Source organism: Camelus ferus, chromosome 32, assembly GCF_009834535.1.
Source record: "Camelus ferus isolate YT-003-E chromosome 32, BCGSAC_Cfer_1.0, whole genome shotgun sequence".
In the NCBI taxonomy this organism is placed as follows: domain Eukaryota; kingdom Metazoa; phylum Chordata; class Mammalia; order Artiodactyla; family Camelidae; genus Camelus; species Camelus ferus.
The window spans coordinates 16,797,141-16,823,420 of NC_045727.1; the positions used below are offsets into that span (position 1 = coordinate 16,797,141).

Consider the following 26,280-nt stretch of genomic DNA (forward strand, 5'->3'; position numbering starts at 1 on the left):
GCCATCCCCATGGCTCCCCTCTCCCCCAAGGATCACATAAAAGCTAGGTTGATCCAAAAGTTTGGGGAAAGTCAAGGTTTTTTAAAATTAATTAATTAATTTCTTTTTTTCCTTTATTTAATTGAAGTCTAGTCAGTTTACAAGGTTGTGTCAATTTCTGGCATGCAGCGTAATGCAGATTTTAGAACCAATAGCAACGGAGTCGGCTCAGGACTCGGGTTGAATCTCAGCCCTGAGTCCTCAGTTTGGTTCCACTGCTATCTGGCAAAGTCTCAGTCCTAGCTCAGAAAAGTAAAACCATTTGCATGCATATTAGTTTCCCAAAGGACTGACTCTACCCCAGGATAAAATTATCTCTTAAACTCTGGTAGAATCATAACACAATTTTTAAAAAAAATTACTTCAGTTCTGTGAACACGTGGAGGAAAAAAAAAAAAACCACTGCGCTGAAGCATTTGTTCTTAAAGGGCAGTTACTGAACAGCTGCCTGCTGCTCTGTGATGAGGCACAATCATCATGTTCATTGTCGAGAAATTAGCCAAGTTGCTGGAGAAAAGTACAGTCAGTGTGAATGCAGATGTGGTTTTGGAAAGTCTGATTCCAAAGGTGCATCATAACAGAGGAAAACACAAAGTACTGAAGAATTGGCTCTTCGGGGCTGGAAGACTTCTACAGGCATTACTGAAAATTTTATATGACAAACATAATCTATAGTTTGAGTAACCCAAACAGACATGTTTATGAGGCATATTGATGATATATATGACCACAGACATTTGCTGATACCCTTAAATCCTAAAAGATGAAGAGAAGGCTTGAACCACTTTGAAAGATATGATTTCAAAGTCTAAACAAACGAATTAGATACAGAGTTGTGCCTGTATTAGTAAAGGTGTCCCAAAAAGATACTTTTAATTCTGAGGTTCCCTAGTTTATTTAAGTTTTAGACCATTTTGAAGCTAAAGAACTAAAGATCAGAGGGACAGTAAATATACAAATTCTAAATTATAAAGTATCGAGGAAAGAATCTAATACAAAGCCTGGCACATAGCACATGGCCAATAAATGTTTGTTGAATGAATAAATTAATACAATTAAGGCCAGCACTTATTGAGTAAAATGAGGACTACCTACACAGTACAAGATTTTATTATGTATACTAGTATAATGTTACATGTCAAACATATCTCAATAAAAACACTTTATATATATATATATATATATATATATATATACACACACACACATACACACACACACTATATATATACGTATACTTTAATTTTTTATTTTTATTTTATTTTGGGGGGGATAATTAGGTATTTATTTGTTTATTTTATTTATATGGAGGTACTGGGGATTGAACCCAGGACCTCATGCATGCTAAGCACGCTAGCTACCATTGAGCTATATCCTCCCCGACCTTTAAATTTTTTTAAACTTTATTTTCTATATGTACAGACACACACACACACACACACACACACACACACACACACACACACAGAGAGAGAGAGAGAAAGTTTCATACCTTTCTAGGAATTTTTGAAAAATGTTGCCTCGAAGACTTTCACAAATTTCTTCTATATATGGCTGGAAAGGATGGAAAAGAAATTCCACACTGCATAAATAGGAGCGTATTAAAGTGAAAAACACAAACAGATGAGATTTAGGGGAGGTGATGTTCCCAATTATGCTGCTCCCCCCCCAATATTGTCTTGTGCTTGCCCTTCTTGGCACCTGTCCAATTTTCATCAACAGATTCACGGTTACAATTATTTAGCAGTTATCTACGCCACCTGATAGCATGTTTCATGAAGGCAAGGGCAGGTCTGTCCTGTGTGTCATTGTAGCCCGTCTGCCTAGCGGCAAGTCACAGACACGTCGTCAATGCCCAGAGTCAGCTTCACGGGCATGTGACCAGTGCAGCCCCACAGAAGAGCCCAGAGCTCGGTTTGGTGTCACCATCCTGAAATTCTCAATAATTTCTGAATAAGGTTTTCATCGTGTACCGGGCCCTGGAAGTTATGCAGCACATCCTATAAATTACACAGCACGCCCCGTAAATTACTATTAATTACATAATTACTATTAATTATGATGATCATATATGATCAGCATTAACACTGAGTTTTAAAGACTAAAAGCTAAGGGACCCATGGAGTAAATGGTTTTAAATTAGCTGTTTTACTTACTGATTTTCCATCTCTCATAATTACAGAGCTAAAGGTAACCATGGTGGAGGAGGAGGGAGTTAAGCCCAATGCTCATTCTGCACGTAAGAGGCTGCAGGCAGGTGCATTCCCAAGGTCTCTGAGCAAGTTCATGGCTAAGCTGGGGTCAAGGCAAGAGGTCCCAGCTCACTTGGGCAGTGCTCTTTCCCTATGGAGAACAGTCTACCTCACTTTCGTGCCAATTTACACATCACCAAATAAACTGCATGAATTTATGTTCCACGAGACAGACTCCAAATCAAGAACTATAAAAATATCAAACACCAACATTTCACAGCTCAGCCTAGAGTCAAGTAGATAGTTTTGGAAAATATCTTGATAGCTTACACTCATTGAATGAAGCAAATTTAATGTTTTCTGTGTTTTCGTAGATAATCCTGAAAATTTGTGAAAAAGAAGGACCAGATCAGGAACTGTCCGTGGCACGAGACAGGACAAGGAAGTCTGGAGAAGCCACTGTAACCAACGCAGGCAGTGAGACAACCATAGCTTGTCTGGGGCCTCACTTCCTGCCCAAGAAAGGAGACTCGGGGCTAGGCCAGCCTCCATCGCCTACCAGGTGGGCCCTTGCTGTCCTGGTCAGGGCACTCAGTCTGGTCACTGAAACCAAATGGACTTTGTTTCCTCCATGGTAAAAAGGAAAGCTGAACTCTCTCTGAAGCTCTTTCCAGCTCTGAAATCCTATGATTCTGTGATGACATACAATACCGATCTTAGCTAAGTCTCCTAGATGCAAAAGACCAAGGGCCACAAGCCTCAAGAAGTTCCAAAGACTTCAAAAGACAAAACAGATCAAGTTCAAAGATCTATGAGAAGGCTGAACTTGTATATCACAGATTTTTTATTTACAAAAACCATTGTTAATTTTTTTCATATTTTATCAAATAGCTCATACTTTCCGCTAATGAAATAAAAGGCAAAGGTCATGAGAAATTCTTAAGGCTCAATATAACATACCACATTGCCACTTTTCAACAGAAAGAACCACAAAATGTGCCAGGGAGGTGGCACAAAAGCCAGAGTTTCAACGGTGGGGTCATGAGAAAGCAACCTCACCTCTCTGATTCTCAGTTCTCTTAATCTATAAAACGGGATAATCATAATTGCAATGAATTTGTGACAATTTAATAGGATTAAAAATGGTGAGAGCCCTGCACCGGGCCTGTCACAGTTTAGGCACCTAAGTGTAAGCCAAGACCCCTCCAGCCCTTGCCACCAAATATACTCATGTAATGACTTATTTCCATAGTCAATTTGGAAATGAAAAGAATAAAAAAGCACTTTGTATTTACTTTCAGAGCATTTTTGTTTCACTAACTCCTTCTCCTTGATAAGAAATTTCAATTCAGTAGGGGAGGGTATAGCTCAAGCTCCAGAGCACATGCTTAGCATACATGAGGTCCTGGGTTCAATCCCCAGTACCGCCTCTAAAAGTAAATCAATATATAAACCTAATTACCTCCCGTCCAACCAAAAAGGAAAGAAAGAAAGAAAGAAAGGGAGAAAGGGAGAAAGAAGAGAGAGAGAGAGAGAGAAAGGAAGGAAGAAAGAAAGGAAGGAAGAAAGAAAGAGAGAAAGAGAGAGAGAGAAAGAAAGAAAGAAAGAAAGAAAGAAAGAAAGAAAGAAAGAAAGAAAGAAGAAATTTCAACTCAGACATCACACTTGCTGATTTCTAAATATATTATAAATCTGTAATAATCAAAATAGCGTGGCACTAATGTAAAGACAGACATTATGAACGAATGGAACAGAGTCCAGAAATAAATCCACACATCTGTGGTCAACTGATCTTTGCCAAGGGTGCTAAGAACATATAATGGGGAAAGGACAGCCTCTTCAATAAATGGTGTTGGTAAAACTGGATACCTACATGGGGAATGAGATTGGACCCTTATCTTACACCATATAGAAAAATCAACTCAAGATGAAGACTAAAATATAAGACTGGAAACTGTACAACTACTAGAAGAAAACATGGGAGAGAAAAGCTTCTCGATGTTGTCTGGGTGATGATTTTTTTGGATATGACATCAAAAGCTCAGGCAACAAAAGCAAAAATAGACAAATGGGATTGTATCCAACCAAAAAGCTTCTATACAGCAAAGGAAACAACCAACAGAGTGAAAAGGCAACCTATAGAATGGGAGAAAATATTTGCAAATCATATATCGCATAAGGGGTTAATATCCAAAATATATGAGGAACTCAACTCAACAGCCAAAACCCCCAAATAACCCAATTCAAGAGAGGACTAAGGACCCTGACAGATGCTGTTCAAAAGAAGATAAACAAAGAGCCAACAGACATATGAAAAGGCGCTCAACATCATTAATCATCAAGGAAATGCAAATCAAAACCACAATGAGATATCACCTCACACCTGCTGGGATGGCTACTGTCAGAAAGTCAAGCGGTAAGTGTTGGTGAGGATGTGGAGAGAAGGGAACCCTTGCGCGCTGTTGGTGGGGGATGTAAACTGGTGCAGGCATAATGGAAAACAGTCTAAAGAATCCTCAAAAAAGTAAAAACAGAACTACCGTATTAATCAGCCATCCTCCTTCTGGTGTATATCCAAAGGAAATGAAATCAGTTTCTTGAAGAGGCATCTACACTCCCTTGTTCATTGTAGTTTTACTCACAACAGTTAAGATATGGAAACAACCTAAGTGTTGCTGATGGATGAACAATGGATAAAGAGCATGTGGGATGGATACATGTATATATACATATTTAGGTAATATAACTTGATTGTACTATTTTATTTATTTATTTTATTGAAGTTTAGTCAGTTACAATGTTGTGTTAATTTCTGGTGTGCAGCAAAGTGATTCAGTTATATATAAATACATTCCTTTTCCTATTCTCTTTCATTATAGGCTGTTGCAAGATATTAAATATAGTTCCCTGTGCTTTACAGTAGGACCTTGTTGTTTATCTACACATTTCTTTAAACACACAATAGTATATTATTCAATCTTTAAAAAGAAGGAAATCCTGCGATTTCTGACACCATGGGTGAACGTGGAGAACATTACACTAAGAGAAACAGGCCAGACTCAGAAAAATAAGGCATGATCGCTCTTACGTGGAATCAAAAAAAAATAGTCAAACTCATAAAAGCAGAGTAGAATGGTGGTTGCCAGGGGCTGGGAGGTGGAGGAAACAGGGCAGTGTTGGTCAAAGGGTATGAAGTTTCAGTTATGCAGGATAAATAAATTCTGGGGACCTAATGTACACCACGGGACTGCAGTTAATCACACTGTAGTGTATCTTTGAAAGGTGCTAAGAGAGTTGATCCTAAGTGTTCTCACCATACGTAAAAAAATGTTGACTATGTGAGCTGATGGATATGTTAATTAGTTTGATCACAGCAATCATTTCACAATAAATACATGTATCAAAACGTCAAATTATACATCTTAAAGCCTGGGAGGAAAAAAAAAAATCCCAACTCAAACAATGTCAATCAACTTTCTGGTTAATGTTCCTCTATAAACAGGACATCCTAACACATAACTTGTATTTACTTCAATCAGTATGGTCTGATGGTGCATGTTACACTGAATTCCACTAATACACTCCTTATTCTGATCAACTTAACTACGACTATTTCCTTCACCTCTGAAATCAGAACACCACCCAGTCTGTATTTATTTTACCAGGACCTTATTTTCATTTTTTTTTCTCAAGAACAAATCAGTAAAGCATTTTTAAAAGATATATTGAGTCACAGCCTCACCCATTTATTGGCTTTGGGTAAGTTACTGAATCTTTTTTAAGCTCAGTTGCTCCATTTGTTAAAAAAAAAAAAAGCACAGGAAGAATGATGCTGCCTTGGGCTCTCCTGAGGGTTACGTGAGTTAATGCATTGTTGTACTTTGTCTAACACCTGGCACCTGATAAATATTTTTATAAGAATTTAAATGATTATGTTAAAATCAGTGTTTTGGGAGATTACTTAACATGATCTGTTGCACAAAGATACAATTTAAAATAAAAATGAATATAATGTCAAAAAAAAAAAGCTATACTGAAGAAGTAGCTTCTAAATGAATATTCCTTGAAGGCACAAGAAGAATCTTGGTGGTTTCTGTAGCTCAGGTGGAGTTTTTGTTTTTTCTTTAATGTTATTTATGCTACAAGAAAAGCTAAAGTCAGAGGTGTAAAATCCATGTACTGTGAGGTCTAACTGAGCAATGTTAAATGTAACTGATTACAAGACTGTCTCTGAACCATGTCAAAATCAGAACACTGAAATTCTGCCACTAAAATATCATGGAGGCAACCAGAAGCAGATTATTCGCGTGACACTTTTTGAATGCATGGTGTCTGATAAGGGCTCACGTTTATGGGGCGTTGTGATGGACAGGTCCAGGGGAAAGCAACCCGCATGCGCTGAATGCTCAAGACCCCACTTTGTGGGAGAGCCCACTGTCATCTCCACTTCTTAGGTGGGAAAACTCAAGTGAGGAGAGGTAAGTAGCTTGCCCAGGGTCTCTGAATCTAGATCGCTGACCTTCCAAGCTTATAACCTTCTAGACTATCCAGAAAGGTCCTACATCTTAAGAGAAGTCCATCTAATTATTCTGACAGGAAGGCAGCACCCAGTTTGTACCCAAATGTTCTCAGAGCCAAATTGGTATTTTCTCTATAGGATAATCAGATTCATTCTGCATACGTAAATAAATCTGATCACAAGATACCCAGGCAAAAATCAACTTCTCTGTAAATGATGGAAAGATCCAAAAAAAAAAGGCTAGATTAATTTTCATTTATGAAAATCATCACATTAACTAATGACATCCTTTTGCATTTCTTGTAACTCACAGAGACATAAAAAGTACATTATCCATCAAAAAATCTGACGAGGTCCTTGCAAGCTGCCACCTCTACAGAAAACCCACAGGATGATGGGAAAGGCTTTGGGGAGGAGAAATCATTATATTTAAAGAGCAGCAAATACATGGGCCCTTTAGTTGTGGATTGAGTTTTCCAAGTCTTGTAATTTAAATCTATATGACTGTGTTATGTTCAAGATATGAGGAACCAAAGAAAAATCCAATTCCTCAGTCGTAACTCCAAGGCTGTTCAAATATTCACTCTTGATTCTTGAAAATCAATCTGTTTCACCTGGGCGGTATCACTGCGGGGATCGACACTTGTGCCCCGACAGTCAACCTTGTAAAGTCCCTGCTCATCACAGGTGCCTGGGATGTCACACAGGACAAAGCTTTTTCCTCCAATGTCTTGTCTTGATTGATTTATAGGGAAAGGGAAAAAAACCAAAAAACAAAACCATTACTAGAAAGCTCTAGTGTCCTTTTTCAGGAAAGCCTTTATAGAGGATGTCGGTGTAAGGGCACATTTCAATGAGAAGTCAAGCAATATTAAACTTCAATCGTTCCAGATAAACCCCCAGGGAAGAAATACAGTCTTATATATCCATCCCTCCAGCACATTCATACAGGCAGGGAATGTCCCCAAGTCCAACTGTCAAGCAAATCAGAAACATTTATTTGGAAATCATTTCATCTTACCTGAAAAAGAGTTGATGCCACTTGCTTCCTGGACAGATGGCTTTGCACATGTTCTACAGCTTGCTTTGAGAATGGCTTTTAAAAATCAAAAAACAACATTCTTTTCCACAAATATAAAACATAGCAAACCTCTGTATGTTTTACAATATCACAACATGCATTTTAACACAACCATTACTCAGCAGTAACCTACGGTGATGACATTAACATGTACTCTTTAAAAAAAAATCTATTGGGTGTCTGTGGGCAATCCAAACAGATGACTGGTCCTGCCAGAGCTCTCAGACACCCCGTTGAGAAGGAAGATGAGCCCTGGGGCATCTAACTGACCTTTCTAATCCCACAAGAGCTCCAGATTACTTTGATTAAAAAAAAAAGTTTAAAGAATCTTATTATCACCTTATTCAATGCATACATCCCTCATTTAGCTGATAATGGGGTCCTAAATTTTTTTAAAAATTTCTATTGTATAAGACAAAATGACTGCATGAACATAGACCTAAGAATTCAAGGCCAGGATTGCCCAGCTAAATCACAGTGGTAAAAGACTGTAGGTTGAGGAAAAGTCTTGCCGTAATCACAGCAGAGGGGAATTAGTTCTAAAAGAATGAAACTTAATTCTGACAAAAATGACAAACTCTATCCTTCTCCCAAACTTCAAATTATGTCTGCAATAACGCAAAAGAAGAAGAGCTTAAAAAGCACATTGTTACTGCCCCAAGCCCTCTAAATGGTGGACCTACATGAAAACTACATTTATGGAGGCTTTCCCAGTGAACACCAGGCATTTTCCAAGGTTCAGCCATTCCCCAGCAGGGTGGCAGGGCACTTAGCATCAGTGATCAGCCCTAGCTCAGAAATTCAGTGAGAACTGTAGACAACACAATAAATACAGAAGCACTGACAAACATCGTTATCAGGGCTGCCGTGTCCAACTTTCTGTGATGATGGAAATGTGAATCTGTGCTAAGTGAGCCAGGAACCACTAGCCACATGTGGGTATCGAGCACCTGAAACGTGGCTCATGAGGATGCCCGCAATTGAATCTGTAATTCCATTTGATTTTAATTCATTTAAACACATTTAAATAGCCACTCGTGGCTAGTGGCTAGTGTATTGGTCACAGCAGCCCACGGCTCTGAGGACACTCCTTTGGAAAACAGTCTTCACGTAGAGAAATTACATGGTAAATTTCCATTATTAATTATTCCACTCACTCCTGGTGGAATAATTTCCTAGTAACTTGCCTTATCCTGGTGACTGAATTAGATTGTTTCTCTGACTTACAGGGGGAAAAAATTGTCTCAACCATCATGTAATGATGAATGAACTAAATTAACTCAATAATTACAACCCTTATTAATTCAAAGAAAGCACTTAAATTAAGATTTTTATTGATCAATATTTGATTAGCCTAATTGTTAAAGGATAGCTAAATTAAAAACAATAAAGCTTCATTGCCTTTAGAAAGCCTAGAACTGAGATGAGCTTTCTCTTCCGTTGATCTGAATTAGCCATTTTATCAACGTTTCCAGTGAAAGTATCCACTCTGGGGAAGATACTAAGAGTATATGGAGCCTCAGAGAATTGGACGGGTATTAGCAGGGGGAAACAAATGACAAAGCCCAAGAAATGGGTTCCAACCTGGATGAGTGTCGTTTAATTTTTAAACCTCTTCCTCCTATCTTACTCTCATTCTGGGAACATTTGAGGGCCGTCTCACAGCCATACTGAAGTAACAGAACAAAAGAAGATACTCACATGTGAACAAGACAGCAGCTCCTTCATGATATAGGTGTCATAAATCTGTCGACTTCTACAAAGGCGATCTTCCTCACTCTCAAGCTTTTCATATTCTTTTATCTAGAGGTTTAAAAGTTACCATTGTCAGGTATCTCTTCTTAGAAACTGACTTTATTACAGGCTATTACTAGGCTTGGCAGAAACTACTTCCACATGAGATCAAGCAAATTACTGAATTGGCGATTCCACAGAAAACGACTGCTTCTAATGTTGCAATAATGAAGCTGGAATAACTTAAATTCAACTTGGAACATAGAAATGGATTTTTTCCCAAGATGAATCTCACCACTTATATCCAGAAACACAGTATTAGAAAACAAACACTGCCATGGTTACAATTATCTTATGATACACCAGGCATGGACCATTCATCCTTGCCAATTCTCCTTTCCAAAGCACAACTAATTTAAATTTGGCTGTAATCCATGTCTAAGAGTTATGATGGGGACCATTCTCACTCAACCACTGTGTTACAAAACTAACAGGAGGAAAAAAGTAATAATAAATTGCCAGGATTCCGGCAAAGAGATTTTTAAAAATCCACTAAATAGTTTGGAAAGGCATTAACCATAGATAAAAGTATTGGGTTTTCATGTTTGAACCTTATCTTCACTCTTACAAGTATTTAACTGGAAGGTTCCTTCAAATTGTACGTTTCGCTAATAACTTAGGGGAGGTAACCAGACTGGTGTTAAGACAAGCCAAATAAATAGTAAGAGGGACTTTAGAAATATTTGCTTTATGAGGGAAAGGCCCCTATTAACTCTAACCTCAAAACAGAAGTTCTTGCGTCAGAGGAGTGTTTTTATTTATTTACAGAAACACTCTTAATCTAAAAGACCAGAAAAGAATGAAAACACAAATGAAATACAGAGCTGGTAAGAAGACTGTAGCAAAAACGTTCAAGACAATGACTATCAACTACCTATGGCTAATTTGGGGTGGGGCGGGAGCTCCCTACAAGTAGCCAGTTGTGATGCCAACTTTCATAATGTCCGAGTGTTATTTATTCTGGTATGATAAAAACCGGGGCTACTACTGAAATGGGAGGGAGCATAAAATGAACAGGAATAAAAGTGACCTTTTTACTATGTAGTCTGAGTTTGACGGTGTTGACATCAAAACCAGTAAATCCTATAAGAGTTTCTGACAATGAAAGGGTACGCGTGGCAGAGAGGAGTATGTACGATGCTGAGGTCCTACCAGAAGGCTAACAGGTTCACACACTGAGAAGTCCCTGGGACCCTCTTAAATGTCCTTAAACGTCATCAGTGAGATGTCTGAAATTCACAAGTCGGTAACTGCCTGGGCTTGGAATGGAGCCCTCTTGGAACAGAACGGCCTTCTATGTTTGATTTATGCTGAAATCTAACATAAAGGCAGGCAAACTGGGGTAGGTCGACACCTCATCCAAGGGGAAGACACTTCTTTTTTTAAATGAAGGAGCAATCCAGCGATGTTGGCATAGCCCAAGGACCTGGGTTTAATCATCCTAAATTAATTCAGGAGAACATGTCAAAAGGGTTCAAACAGCAAGCCAGATCCAAATAGAGCAGATGAAAGGAAATTGAAGCCAGACACCGAAACCTAAGGAGGAGTCAGCAAATAAACAGAGGAGTCTCACTCGGTTGATTTCTTTCTGGTTTGTTTTGTTTTAGTCCAGTCCAAAGGTCAATGCCAGAACGCTAGGGAAAAACAGGTGGACTCTTAGTGAACCAAAGGCAAATGCTTCTGCCTAAACATGCAAACGAACTCTAGGAATAGTAAACCTTCATGGAATTATTATCCCTGAAAACAACTGTAATAAAACCTATGGCTGTTCCGGGGGCCTATAAAGCGAGCTGACACCTGGTTAAACAAATGCTGATTCTATGGGAGTTTTCTACGGACTGCAATAATCTGACTGTACAGGAGATGCTAGTTTCTTGGGCAAATGATGCTCTGGACCACAATTCTGGCTTTAGTAAGGGCCTGGTGCCTTACAAACTACAACCTGAACAACAGAAAAGGTTAATTCCTGTAGGCGAAGGAAGAGCCTTAAGTATCCATGGCTGTATTTCGAAATTTACTTTCTATTATCAGTAAGACCACAATCAACTATCAATTAGCTCGAGATGGGATGTCCTGACTATCGCACATGCAGAGAAAATGCCACCTTCAATTCTGACAGTCAGGTTGTCCAGGGAACCCGGGCAAGCAGAGGCCTGGGTTCAAGGTGAAAAGTCTTCCCTGCAGCAGAACAGAAGCAGCATCGTCAAGCATGAACATTCACTGAGCACGTGGTGCTCCCTTTCTGCCTCGGTGGCTACAAAGCTCAGGACTGAACGTGTAGCTTAAAGTGCTGGGACCCGAAGAGGTTCCAGGACCCTTTCGGTCAATAGCTGTCATGGTCTCCACTTTCCTGCCTCCCGTTTGTCCCACCACCATTCCAGTGGGACGGTCTAGTAGCATCACTAATGGCCTCTGCCTTGCCCGATCAGGGGTCTCTCTTTTTTCCTTAGCTTTCCTGACTTCCTAGAAGCATTCAGCTCAGCGGTCCACACCTGCCTTCTCTGAACCTTCTCTGGCTTCTGTGATCTACACTCTCCTGGGGTTTGCCACAAGGCTCCTCTTCTTCTGTCTCCCTTGGTAACTTTCCTCCTCTGCCAGACTTCTAAATACCGAAGTGCCTCAGAGCACAGTGCTGGGGCATCCATTCTCACCTGCTATATTCTCCTTAGGTAAACCTGCCCAGTTTCACAGTTTCAAACACCAATTAGATTCCAGTGACCAGGTCTGTATCCCCAGGACTCACTTCTCTCCCAGAGCTCCAGATTCTAAATATTTAACCACCTATTGGGAATTTCCACATCCTCTCTATCCCAGCCAGCCATGCTCTTCCCTTAGTCTCCTTTATCACAAAAATGAGTAAAACCATCCTCCCAGCTGCTTAAGCCAAAAAGGGAACAGTCATCACTGGTCCAGCTCTTTTGCTCATACTCCTGCCCCCACCACCCACCACATCAAATTCATCAGCCAACATTCAAAATATATCACAAACCCAGGCTCTGCTTCAGATAAGAGTGAACTAACCCCTAAGAGAACAATCCTCCTGAGAAAACAACTGTAAATTCTGGACATGCATAAAACCCAACTACACTGGCCCACGGGAGAGTGAGCAAAAGTACACAGATAATGGGGAAGGAGCATCAGACAGAAATGTACAAGATACAATCTCATATTATTCTATGTATAAAAAAAACAGGGAAATGTGGCCCTTTTGCAAGAAAACAGACCGTCAGTGAAGACCAATCCAAGATGATTCAAATGTTGGAATTATCAGACAAGGATTTTAAAGCAGTCAATATAATAATATGCAAAGATGTATAGAAATTATACATGTAAAAAGTAAAAAGATAAGAAATAGCAGCAGAAAAATAATAACTATGAAAAGAAACAAATGGAAACTTTATCTGAAGAAAAATTCAATTGCTGTACATAAAAACGACTAGAAATGCCAAAAGAAAGAGTCGATGAATTTGAAGACAGCTCCATTGAAATTATCTAATCTGAAGAACAGAAAGAAAAAATATTTGGGGAAAAACCCAAACAGGGAATCAGTGATATCTAGGATACAATGCAAAGATCAAACATACATATAACAAGAGTTCTAGAAAAAGAAGGGGAAAAGAGACTGAGGTAGAAATCATGTTTCAAAATGTCCCAAATTTTACCAGATTTGGTGAATGATATATACACTTACAGATTTAAGGACACCACAAAAGATAGTGACTAGTGAACGCCACAAAAGATAAAACACAGTATCTGAAACTACTCCACTAAAATGCAGGGAGTGTCAGAAATGAGCATGTTGGAGTCAGGGGGAAGCAAAAGACTTTTATATCTGTCTAAAAGAAATACACTTCACATTAAAAAAAAAAAGCAACACTGTTTGAAAGTAGATGGGCAAAGATGTGTCATGAAAACAATAAGCATAAGGAGACTGAAATGGCTACATTAATAAGCAGCAAAGTCATTTTCAAGACAAAAAATAGTACCAGCAATAAAGAGGGACGTTTCATATGAAAAGACAACAATCATAAATGTATATGCACCAAATAACAGAGCTTCAAAACACATGAAAAAAGTGGACAATAAAAAGTAGACAGTTTTGTAGACAAGAGTTAGAGATTTTAACACCCTTCTCTCATTAATTGAAAGAACAACTACATATACAATCAGTAAAGACATAGCTAATCTATCACATCAACCGCTTAGATCTAACTGATATTTACAGAATATGCACCTAACATCACCCCTGCTTTAAATCTCCCATGGGCTTTAGAATAAAATCTAAATTTGTTACTCTGGTCCCTAAAACCCATCCCTCTCTTCAACCTGATCTTACCTCACACCACTCTGCCTCTCTCACCCAGCACAACCACACCCCACTGGGCTTCTGCCACTTCCTCAAACCGAGGAAGTTCTTTCTCACCACATTAGGGGCTTACCCTTAGCTGTAACTTCAGCCTAAAACATTTTCCCTCTCACCCTGTGCCCATCTTCAAGAGACTAGCCTTCCTGTCATGCAAGTCTCAGTTCAAATGCTACCAATCTAATGTGGCCACCAAGTCACAATACATCACATTGACTTCTGAGTCTGTTTTGAGTCACTGCATAGCAGTTCTTGTTTCCTGATATATTTTCTGTTTACTTATTGGCTGTTTATTGTGTTTCAACAAGAACAGAAGCTCAAAGAAAGCACAGACTTTGCCCATTTTGTTCATCCAAACAATGCCTCCTGGCATTAGTGTTTGATAAATACTGGTTGAACAAGTGAAGAAAATTTTCTATAATAACTTTACCTCTGATCTTACATTTTCTGTTTTCTATGATTTGGGGGGGTTATCTTTTTACTTTTTCTCTTTCTTCTTCTTTGTCTTCTTCTTCTTTTTCTTCTTTTTTATTGAAGTACAGTCAGTTTACAATGTTGTGTCAATTTCTGGTGTACAGCATAATGTTTCAGTCATACATATACATACATAGGTTCCTCTCCATATTCTTTTTCATCCATGATTTACTTTTAAATCTAGGTGTAAAATAAATATTTTTATAAGCTGCCTCTAAATCTAACTGGAACAAGGAAGTGTATAAGCCAACACACTAAGCAGTAAGTATGTGTCAGGTGCTGCTCTGGTGTGCTGCATACACACATGACAACCCTAAGAAACAGACGCTGCTACTGCCCTAATTTTTCACAGAGGAAACCCAGGCAGAGCAAAGCAAGACTGCTTGCCCAACTTTACGCAGCTGGTAACTAGCGGAGTCCAAATCCAAACCCAGGCAGCCTGAATTTAGAGCTGGAACACCTTACCACTATGTTACAGTATATATCTAAGTGGCATTTTACACATATTTTTAACTTAGAAAAGCAGTTGTCCATCTGGGATCTGATTTAAGACTCACAATTAGCCTGTGAGGGAGCAGGAGATATGATTACTAACCTCATTTCATAGATGAGATAACGGAAGCTCAAATATGTAGTCCCCAAACGATGAGCTCAAGTACAGGATGGTGTCTCTGTTCATACTTGTAAGCTCTGGGTCTGACACGAGGCAGATGCTTCAGGGTTTGCTCAATAACCAGCCCCCTATCCCATAGCAAGTGAGAGGCGCACAGCTACACCCAGATCCTAGCTAGGCCTTCTGTCGAGGAGTCAAACAGTGGTAAAAATACTGATCACACACACATGTAAGTAGCAAACATACAGTAAGTATTCCATGGATATTACAGACAATAGTGTAAGAACCAGAGAAATAAGCAATCAAGTAAGACTGGGGTAGCTATCAGACCGACTTTATTGGAGAATATAGAAATCAAGGTAGGTGTTCGACGAAGCTAGGCTTTCCACAAGCTGAGAAGGGGAAACAGTAGCCCGGGCTGGGGAAAGGATATAAATAAAGTAATAAAAAGAATGTGCTTGGTGGGTGCAGGGAATGTTGTTTGGCGGACGCTCTACATAAGAAGGCAGGAAAAGGTAAAGAGGCAGAGGCAGGCAATCATTAATGCAGAGACACGTGAATGTCAGGAAAAGCAATTAGGACATCAGACCACAGGAAATGGGTAACCACTAAGAGCCTGGGGACACAGAAAAATGGAAATACAAAAATACTCATTTCAAGATCTCTTAAAAATAGAGTTTTCTAGGGGCTCAGGATCATAAAAGCATATATTAAAGAAGCCACTAGACTGATGAAAGCCAGGAGTCAGAAGAATTACCGATAACTCCAATATTAGAGGATGTACTGACTTAGAGAACAGTATTTGAAGCCCCAAGGTGGATGGTATCGTCAAGAACACAGAGCAAGCCACTGAGAAGCTCTGAAGAGTTATCCTCCAAGGGGATAATCTAACAGGCCAGATCCATCACACCAGGCTGGGAGAGAGGTGAGAAGAGTCGGGAGCAAGCCAACAAAGAGGAATGCCAGTGTTGGAAGTTCAAATGGAAACACGTCAGCGGTAGTTGCCGCCATATTGGCAAGAAGTGCTTAAGGAATAACCAAGTATGTTGCCATCTGTTTCATCTGCTCAAGGCGATTTCTCTGTATTTGACAAAGCAGCGGAGTACATGCTGAAACTGGAGAGGTGAAACTTTTGAGAACACAAGGGAAGAAAAAAATGTTTGACAGATCAAGCTGTGATTCTCATCCAGATACAATGCCTGATTCAGACCGAAATAAATAAGTTACTTCATGCTGAGTCAAATCTTCTTTGGTTACTTTTTTCCACATGATGCTAAATGTACATCATCATTTGATCACTCTTCTTGGAAATACATTAATATAATAAGAAATGTAGAAAAACATCAAGCTTTCATGTATATCAATAAATCAGGAAAAAAAGGAGTATCTCTCCAATTTTCAAATTTGTTCAAAGATTACTAATATTAGCCCTAATAATGCTATGTTTTCTTTGGACCATTTAAAATGCTTTGGGATAAAGATACATCATGCAAATAATGCTAGCATATGCCATTTTTAAAATGTATTTTAATTAAAATGGTTTCTAATTTCTATTTTAATTTCCTCTTTGACCCATAAATCATTTAGAGGTTATCTGTTTCCAGGCAGCTAAGGACTCCTTGTTAATGCTGTTATTAAATTTGAGTTTAAGTCTACTGTGCTCAGAGAACATGCTCTGAACAATTTCCATCTTGAAATTTGGAGACGTTTTCTTTAGGGTCCAGCACATGATCTATTTGGGTAAATGTTCCATACGGACTTTAAAGAATGCAAATTCTATTTTTGCTGGGTGCAGCATTCTATACGGCAATTAGGTCAAAGTTGTTCATCACTTTATCAAGATCTTCTGTATCCTTACTAATTCTTTGTGTCTTTGTTCTTCAGGTTCTTGAAGTATGTGTGTGTCCCACTAGGGTTGTAGAATTATTTCATTTTGGAATTCCTGCCAATTTCTGCTGTATATATTTAGAAGTTATGTTATTTGTAACATACAGATTCAAGGTGGTGATACTGAGTCCTCTATCATTATGAAATCATCTCTCTTTATCTCAACGTAGCATTACCATGTACTTTGGTATTAGCGTAGCTAAACCAGCTTTGCTTCTGTTAGTGTATATATTGTTTATCTTCTTCCATCCTTCTGTTTAAAGCATGTCACTTGTTTAAAAATTGCGAATCACTATATTGTACATTTGTAACATATAATACTGTACAGAAACTCTATTTTAATAAAAAATAAAATATTTTTAAATAAATAAATAAATAAAGTATGTCACTTGTAAGCAGTGTATAATAGGGTTTCAGTTATTTATCCAGTCTGACAAACTCAGTCTTTCACTTGAAGTATTTAGTCCATTTACATGAAATGTAATTACTTATATAAATATATAATTACTTATGTAAATACCACATTGCTCCTTGCTTTCAACTTGACTTCCTATTTTATGCCCACATTTTATTCTCTTTTTTTGGATTGATACAATGTTTTATTCCATATTCTCCCTCTTTTAACCTATTATATATACATTTTATTAATTTAAAAGTTACCTTAGAGATTACAATACACATCCCTTACAAGCCAACACAAATTATTACTTTTACTATTCCAAACAATCCTAGAACTTTAAAATATTTTAACTTCACTAACCCCTCTCCTGTGTTCTGTGCTGAGATATTTTAGTTTTACATCCATTTTAAACTCTAAAAACACATTATAGTTTTGTATGGTCAACATTCTTATGTTTTGCATACGTATTTACCCTTTATGATGTCTTTTTTTCCTTCCTACATTTCCATCTGGGGTAAGTTCCCTTCTGCTTAAAGTATCTCCCTTCAGTAGTCACTGTAATGCAGTTCCACTACAGAAAAATTCCCTCAGCTTTTGTCTGAAAATATCTTTATTTAACCTTCATTTTTGAAGGAAGTTTTTGCTGGGAAAAGAATTCTAGGTTGGCTTTTTTTTTTTTCTTTCAATTACTCTTAAGATGGCCATTTCATTCTGTCTTTCTTTTTTCTTAATCATTTATTTTAAGATGTCACAGTCATGTTGGTAATATTATTGCCCCTTTAAAAGTAAGGTGTCTTTTTCCAACATCTAGTTGCTTTTAAAATTGTTTCTTTGTCATCCGGTTTCTACAGTCCTTTATTGATGTGCAAAGATATGTTTCCTTTGTACTCATCCTGCTTGGGATGTTGTAAGATTTTTTTGAATCTGCAAGCTGCTGTCTTTCATCATTTTATAAAATTCTTACTATTATATCCTCAAATATTGCTTCTGTCCCGTTCTCTCTCTTCTCTTTCTGGGACTCCAATTCTATACGTTTTAGACCTCTTAACCATATCTCACATGTCTCTAATGCCCTTATTTCTTTTTAATATTCTTTTTTCTCTGTAATTCAGTTTGAGATTATCTACTGACCTGCCTCCCTGTTTATCAATCCTGTCTCGCATTGTGATAATCTGCTATTGGTTCTAGCCATTAGGTTCTAATTTAAAATACTGTATTTTATGTTCTAGAATATCTATTTGGTTTTCCACAATAAATCCAAATTCTGGTAAAACTCTCCATTCCTCCATCTAATTATTTTGTCCATCTTTTCCTCTATCATCCTGAACATGTTATTTATAGTTATTTTTAAGTATTTGTCAGCTAACTCTAATATCTGATTCATCTGTGGGTCTGCTTCGATTGCCTTGTTTATAAGTCGTATGATCTTGCTTCTTGGGTCTCAAATCATTTTTTACTACATGATGAACACTGTAGAGTCTCTATATATTGTTATTTTCTGCCTGCAAAAGAGACAGAGGGCTCCCCCTGCTCTCTGCTACACAGGTGGAGGGGAGTTCATCACTCAACAGGGGGCTGAGCTGGGCTAGTCTGGGTTGCCGTTTCTGTAGGGCTCAGTTTGCCTCTGGTTTGCCCCTGTTCCTAAGGCCTGGCTCTCCATGGAGTCCAATGAGAGATCTTTGTCTCCGCAGTACTGGATTCAGTTCTGCCCTTAAGATGTTTTCAGAATAGTTCTTTGGCCCTCGTCCCATTCAGCTTCAAAACTTGGCACGTGTCTTGAGAAGGAGACTAAATCAACTTTAATTTGTTTAATGTGTTCTTCACTCCAGACTCAGAAACCTCTTCTGGTTTTTCTATCCCCCAGGAACAGCGCTCTGTAGGGGCCAAACCTGGATTCTCACCTGCCCACTCTGCCTGGAATCAACAGCTGCCCCAGTCCTTACTGATCTTCAGTATCAACAGACCCCTCCCTAGGGGTTTCATCTCTTGTCTGTTCCGTTTTCAGACTCCTGCTACAGTAGGTCTATATTTCAATATCATTTAATACCATAAGGCTGGGTGAGATTTCAATGTGTCTTCCAGAAGCTTTCAGCCTGTCTCTTCAGATTCCCCTCCAAATGGCTTGATGGGAAAACCAGCTGTGTGTTTGAGGCCTCCCTCTCCCACCAAGTCTCCAATGTGTCACTCCAGCAACGTGTGCCCATAAAACTTTGCTAGTTTCCCCCTCACCCAGTAGCAGCCCTCTGCCTCAGCTTATGTCACCAGCATCCACAAGCTTCTGCAGAAAATGAACTGGCTGGTAATGCTCAGTGCATCTCTGAATTACTCTCCTTCCTCTGAAATGTCATCCCTATTCCTCACCAACTCCAGAACACTACAGAGCCTTAAAAACATGATTTTCATAGTTGTTGTCAGCATCTCTAATAAATTACATATTATATCTTGAACTACTAATTACTTTCAATAAATTTGTAAATATTTGTAAGATATTTAGTAGTCTTAATATTTCCCAAAGTACAGTTTAACCATGTTTTTGAAATAAAAGCATTGATAAAACAGTTACTTCTGGGGGGAGGGTATATAGCTCAGTGGTAGAGTGCATGCTTAGTATGTACAAGGTCCTGGGTCCAATTCCCAGCATCTCCATTAAAAAATATATCAACAAATAAAATCCAGTTACCTCCCCCACAAAAAACCCCAAACAAACAAGAAAAACAAAACAAACAAAACAGCTAAAATTAAAAAACCCAGTTACTTCTTACCTCTTCATAAAACTTCACCTGAGGTACAGCTTCATTAATTTCATTCAAACAAAAATCTTTAAATAGCAAGAAACCTGAAGAGAAAGAATAAAAATTTCAGGGTGGGTAATAAGGGGAAATTTTATCCACAGAGTGTTTTTAAATTAATGTGTTTCAACCTCTTCCTCCTCTACCTTAAAATCTAAAAAACAAAACAAAACAAAACAAAACAAACCTGAAGAGGCTACCTAATGCCGAAGAGGAAATAATCCAGGTAAAGTAAGCAGTATCACAAGCCTGGCTCCTCGCACTGGGGCTCCTTCTCTACTGACAGCCTCCCCTGCCGCTTTCAAAAGTGCACAATTAACAGTGCTCGTGGTCACCACCATTTAGTGGCACTGGTCACTATAGCGAACAGAAAATTAACCAAAGAAATCAGAGCTACAGGTAGTACAGAAGGACTGGTAAGAGTCACCATGGAGCTAATAAATACTGTGCCCATAGAAACGGAACTAAACTCCTTTAAAAAAACAAGAAACAAAAACAAAAAAAAAACAGGATTTTCCTAACCTTTCCAGCTTTTTCTCCCACCACTTATTACCTGAAGGTCCCTCCCCCAAGTCTCCACCAAACACCTCATGCCAGAGCAGATCACCCATTCCCAGATCACTCTTTTCTCCTTCACAACTCCAGGCTCCATCTTTAAGCAACCAGTATCTCATGCCTGGGGTACCACCCCCACTGCACAGTGCGAGGTACGCGGTGGGAGGCCAATAAATATTTGTTGAAGGAATGTTTGTCTGCGTGGCCCTTCCACCAGGCCTCTGCCGAAGTACCTAGCACACCCTAGCTAATGATCTGATTTACAAGTCTCCCAACCCAGTACCAAACCCAGGGCCCAGCTTAATGTCTCACACCTAGTCAAGCCTCCATGAATGAGTGACATTGAACAGGACAAGCTGATACCAGACTAAGAGCAGAGGTACTGGAAGATTATTAAAAGTCAAAAACAATTAAAAGGTCAAAACAGTTCAAGGACTGTAAGAAGAAACCAAAGTCACAGGGAAAAAGAAATTGAAGACCCTCCCCACAAAAGGCTACACTCTTAAGAGAAGGTAGACCAGCCCTCCCCAGGTAGGACGGAGATCATGGAAGAGGCTTTGACAAGATTGTAATTCGAGTTAACAGAAGAATCATGTAACTTGAGGTTGTTACTGCTCCATAAATTCCCTGCCATGGTTCCAGGAACATGACCTTTGAAAATGGTCAATGTTTGTTCACTAGAACTAGAAGAAAAGAACTTGGGTCACGTGGTTACATAGGTGAGGCCACACTAACAAGGGTTGGCTGCAGACCTCCAGCAGGAGCACGGCCATGCTCATCAAGGAACTGCCGTGAGGCCGATGTAGGAAGAAGAAGGGAGTTCAAGATGCAGACAAGGAAGAAGTGAAGATGTGAATCCCCACCTATTTGCATATTACTCTTTTTATTTTAAGTAAAAGTAAGGTTGCCTTTTTGTTCTCATTCATTTCAAAGTAATTTTGAATTTCTCTTGTCATTTCTTCTGTGCCTGGTGAGTCTTTCAGAAACGTGTAGTTTCATTTCCAGTTTTTTTTTTTTTTCCAGATATTTGTTAGATACTGACTTCTACTGAATTCTGTTGTGGTCAGAGAACATATTCAGGAGGATTCCAATGCTTTTAAATTTACTGAAACTTGGTTTTGGCCCCACATTTGGTCCATCTAGGTGAATGTCTCAGGGGTACTTGGGAAAAAAATACATAGGATGGAGCGTTTCATTAAACACAGTAAAAAGGCAATTAAGCCAAGTTAATTGATACGGTTGTCCAGGTCCTCTTAATCCTTCCTGAATGTCTGTCAACTTACTCCGCCCTTTGCCGAGGGAAGGCTGTTGAAATGTCCATTTGTAAACTGGAGGGGAGGGGAAAGAAAGAAGGAGGAGGATGGAGAAAGGGAGCTGAATGAATAAACATCCAGCTTAATATGTTTTTACCTACTTCTTTAATGCAATTTCCATCATCAGTGTGTAAGATAAGCCAAATAATTATTTTAACATCATATCGAGAGGGAAAAAAAAAAACACAGGATTTTCCTCATGTCTCTATATAAACTGAAGCATTATTTTCTATCACAGGAGCTGTTAAAATGCAGCAGCAAGAAGAAAGATATTTTGCCTTTTGGATAAATCCTAGATCATTGTGTTCCAGGCTGAAAGCAATTTACCTTCGCTGGGCTTAAATTACATAAAAAAAACAAATGAAGCATTACTCAGATTAGAACAAAAGCTAAAGGGCAAAAATAAGGAAATAATTTGCCTCACAAGTTTACTTCATAGGGGCAATTTCTCCAGATTTCAAAGAATAAAAAATAGTGACCCAACACCTGCTTAACTAGATAGCTGTGGAATGTGTTTACCGTGTTTCTGTATGTGAACCACTTCAAACTGCCTGAATACTGATTAACTTTCAAATGCATATAACACCCAGGAAAGGCCAACTATCCCAATATGCCACCAAAATATTTTGCAAAAATTAGTAAGAAGAACTGTATTGCCTTTTATAAAATATCAATGAGAACTCTTTATAACATATAAATATACATTTTATGTTATTTTTTATAAAATACCAATTAAGAAGTTTTGAAAGCATTAAATATAAGTGATTTCTGTAAGAAACTTATACTTAACCTCCTAAAAAATTAAAAAGAAGGAAAGAGAAATATGAAAATAACTTGTAAGAAATAATACTGTCCTAGGTTTTATGAAGGCGATTCAAACACTGGGAAGGGGGACAGACTGCGTAACTGCTAAAAGCTCCTACCAATATTTGCTGATTTGACAAAGCACTTACTGAGTGTCTTCTAAGAGCCACTGTGCTATACGTTGGGGATGCAATGGTGAAGACAGAGTTTTTCCCATAAAAGGCTTACGGGCTGGTGTAAGAAGTAGACAATAAAGTAGTAAACAAATGAAACAATTGTAATTTATGGTAAATGGTGTAAAGGAATTAAACGTGATGCTGAGCTCAATGTTAAAATAGAATGTCAATAAGACCTCTCTGAGCTGTGGGATGAACAAAATACAAAGCACTTTAGATTAGAAAAGACCAGAATGCCTAATCTCACACCTTCTATTCATTAGTGTATTAGAGGTCTTAGCCAGTGCTATAAGAAAAGAAAAGGAAATAAAAGTTATTCAAATTGGAAAGGAAGAATTAAAACTAATCCTATTCATAAACAACCTGGTTAACTATATGGCAAATCCTATCTACAAAGTAACTACTAACATATGTAAGAATTTAGCAAAGCCCTAAAATACAAGGTCACTAGATAAGAATCAATGACAGATACGCTCACATCGCACAATTCTGAAATGATTTTGAAACAAGTCCATTTGCAATAACATCACAAAACAATCAATACTTAGGAATAAATAAATAAGAGATCTGCAAGGCTACTGTGTGGAAAACCACAAAATACTACTGAGAGATATTAAAGAAGATCTAAATAAGTAGAAAGATATAGTCAGTTCATGGATTGGAAGACTCAGTATTGCTTAAATGTTAATCCTCTCCAAATTGATCTATAGGGTCAATGCAATCCCAGTCATAATCCCCATAGGTTTTTTAAAGAAACTGAAAAGCTGATTATAAAATGTATATGGAAATGCAAAACAACAACAATAACAACAACAACTCTAGAATCCCCAAAACATCTTGAGAAAGAAGCAAAAAGTTCAAGGACTTACATTGCTTAATTTCAAGACTCAGCATACAGACGTGGTAATCAACACAGTGTGCTACTGGCATAATGAATCAATGGAACAGAATAGAGGATGCAGAAATACACTCACACTTACACGTGGTAAACTTACTTCCCACAAAGATGCCAAAACAATTTATTGGGAAAAGAAAGTCTTTTTCAACAAATGGTGCTAGAAACACTTATATCCAAGTGGGGAAAAGGAAGGAAGGTAGGAAGGCAGGCAGGCAGGAATAAGGAAGACAATCCTTACCTCACAACTTTCAAATAATTACAACTGATCATAGAACTAAATGTAAAAGCTAAAATTATAAAGCTTCTGGAAAACGTGTAGACTATCTTTACAGGAAATATTTATGCAGAAGATTTCTTAGGCAGGATACAGAAAGAAATGATAAACTATCAAAATTTAGAACTTAACGCTCATTAAAAGACACATTAAGAAAAGCCACAGACTGAGATAAAATATTACAAAACTTAAATCAGAAAAGGGCCTATATCCAGTTTATGTATACATTAAAAAAAAAACCAAACTCTTACAATTCAATTTTTAAAAGGAAACAACCCAATAAAAGAACAGGCAAAGAATATGAACTCTTCAGAAAGAAAGAGAGATGAATTGCCAACAACACGGTTCATGGGTGTGTCATCACGCAAAAAGAAATTAAATCTTTGAGATATCACTTCACAACCACTAGAATGGCAGTTAAGAAGACTGACAATATCAAATTTCGGCAACCAGAAGTCTCATTTGCTGAAAAGCATATACAATGTTTTAGACTCCTCGTGCCTCTGGATCACAGGCAGAGAAGGGAGTTACTGTCCTGGCTGGGACTACGGATCCTGATTACCAAGGGAAACTGGGCTGTGATTCCACAGCGGAGGGAAGGGGAAGGAGGGAGAGCTCTTCCTTATCACCAGATGCCACCCAAAAACTACAAAAAGGAATGATGAAGTCAGAATTAGGTACCAAAACTAGTGGACAAAAGGTTTGATGAGGAACAGAATATTTACATAGACTCAAAAGCAATTTCCCACAAATTGCTTATTACTCGCAAAGGGAAAGCAAAGACAAGCCACAGATTTGGAGGAAATACTTGCAAAATACCTATCTGATAGAGAGCTTGCATCCAAAGTATATAAAGAACTCTCAAAGTCAATAACGCGAACGTAAACAACCCACTATTTTCACAAGTTGAGCAGAAGAGTTGAATACTTTCACTGAAGATGATAAATAAATGTCAAGTAAGCCCATGAAAAGGTGTCCAACATCATTACTCGTTAGGAAAATGCAAATTAAAACCACGAGGTATCACTCTATACCTCTTAGAAAAGAAAAACAAAAAAAAGACAATACCATTGCTGGTATTGCTAGTGAGGAGAGGATGTGGTGTCACTGGAATTCATAGGCTGCTGTAGGAAGGCCACCTGCACAGCCTCTCTGCAAAACGTTTCCTTAAATATCCATTTGCTATTCAACCAAACAATCCTACACTTAGGTGTTTACCCAAGAGGAATGAAAATGTATGTTACGCTCACACAAAATTCTGAACACAAATATTTATGGTAGCTTTATATATAATATTGAAAAACTGGGTATAACCCAAATGTTCATCAATGGATGACTGGATAATCTGTGATTTATCCATACAATGGGACACTACTCAGCAAGACAAAGGAATGAACTACTGATACACACACCCTAAGTGACTCTCCAATGCACCGTGCTAGTGACAGAAATCAGACCTGAAGGCTCCATAATCCATGAGTTCACTTAGGTGTCATTCTGGGAAAGGAGAAACCACAGGCACAGATCCGTGGCTGCCAGGGCCTGGGCTGGGCTGGGCTGTGGGGAGACTATAAGGACACTAGGACATTGGGAAGCTGATGAACTATTCTGTATCTTGACTTTGGTCGCAGTTACACAACTTTGTGCATTTTTTCGAAACTCATAGCATTGTACATTCTAGATGGTGAGTTTTACTTTACTTAAATTATACCTCAATAAACCTGACTCCTCTTGCTGCCTGCCCACCCCTGCCAAAAAAAAAAAAAAAAAAAAAAAGACCGGTACTAAAGAAGAAAGAAAAATAAGATTGGGTACATACAGTTGAACCAGGAACAAAGCTCAGATGTCCCCAAATAGTGGCTTTAAGTGGATCACAAACTCGGATCTAAAATTTCTGGGAGCTAATGCCTGATAACTCACATGGTTCTCAATGTCTACAGGATGCTTTCAATAAAGCACAAGTTTGTATGAAAGATAAAATCATTCACACACAGAGGCATGGGACTCAACTAAATAATTACAAAGGTTCTGGGTAATGCAGAGGTCAGAAGCAATGACTCTGATACATCCAGGATACACAATACTCTTTACAAGTGAAAATAAAGGAAA

General features: G+C 38.4%; 1 protein-coding gene across 3 annotated transcripts in view; it reads right to left on the reverse strand.

The window, feature by feature from the left end:
* The window catches only part of GRK3 (G protein-coupled receptor kinase 3), a 115,523-nt gene that overhangs the window by 47,074 nt on the left and 42,169 nt on the right, over nt 1-26,280 (reverse strand). For all 3 annotated transcript variants that reach the window (XM_032471719.1, XM_032471718.1, XM_032471720.1), the window contains 4 exons: nt 20,125-20,198; nt 9,533-9,634; nt 7,772-7,846; nt 1,532-1,593 (listed from right to left, as the gene is read on the reverse strand). In XM_032471719.1, the coding sequence (XP_032327610.1) occupies nt 1,532-1,593; nt 7,772-7,846; nt 9,533-9,634; nt 20,125-20,198 (313 nt within the window). The remainder of the gene's footprint in view (nt 1-1,531; nt 1,594-7,771; nt 7,847-9,532; nt 9,635-20,124; nt 20,199-26,280) is intronic.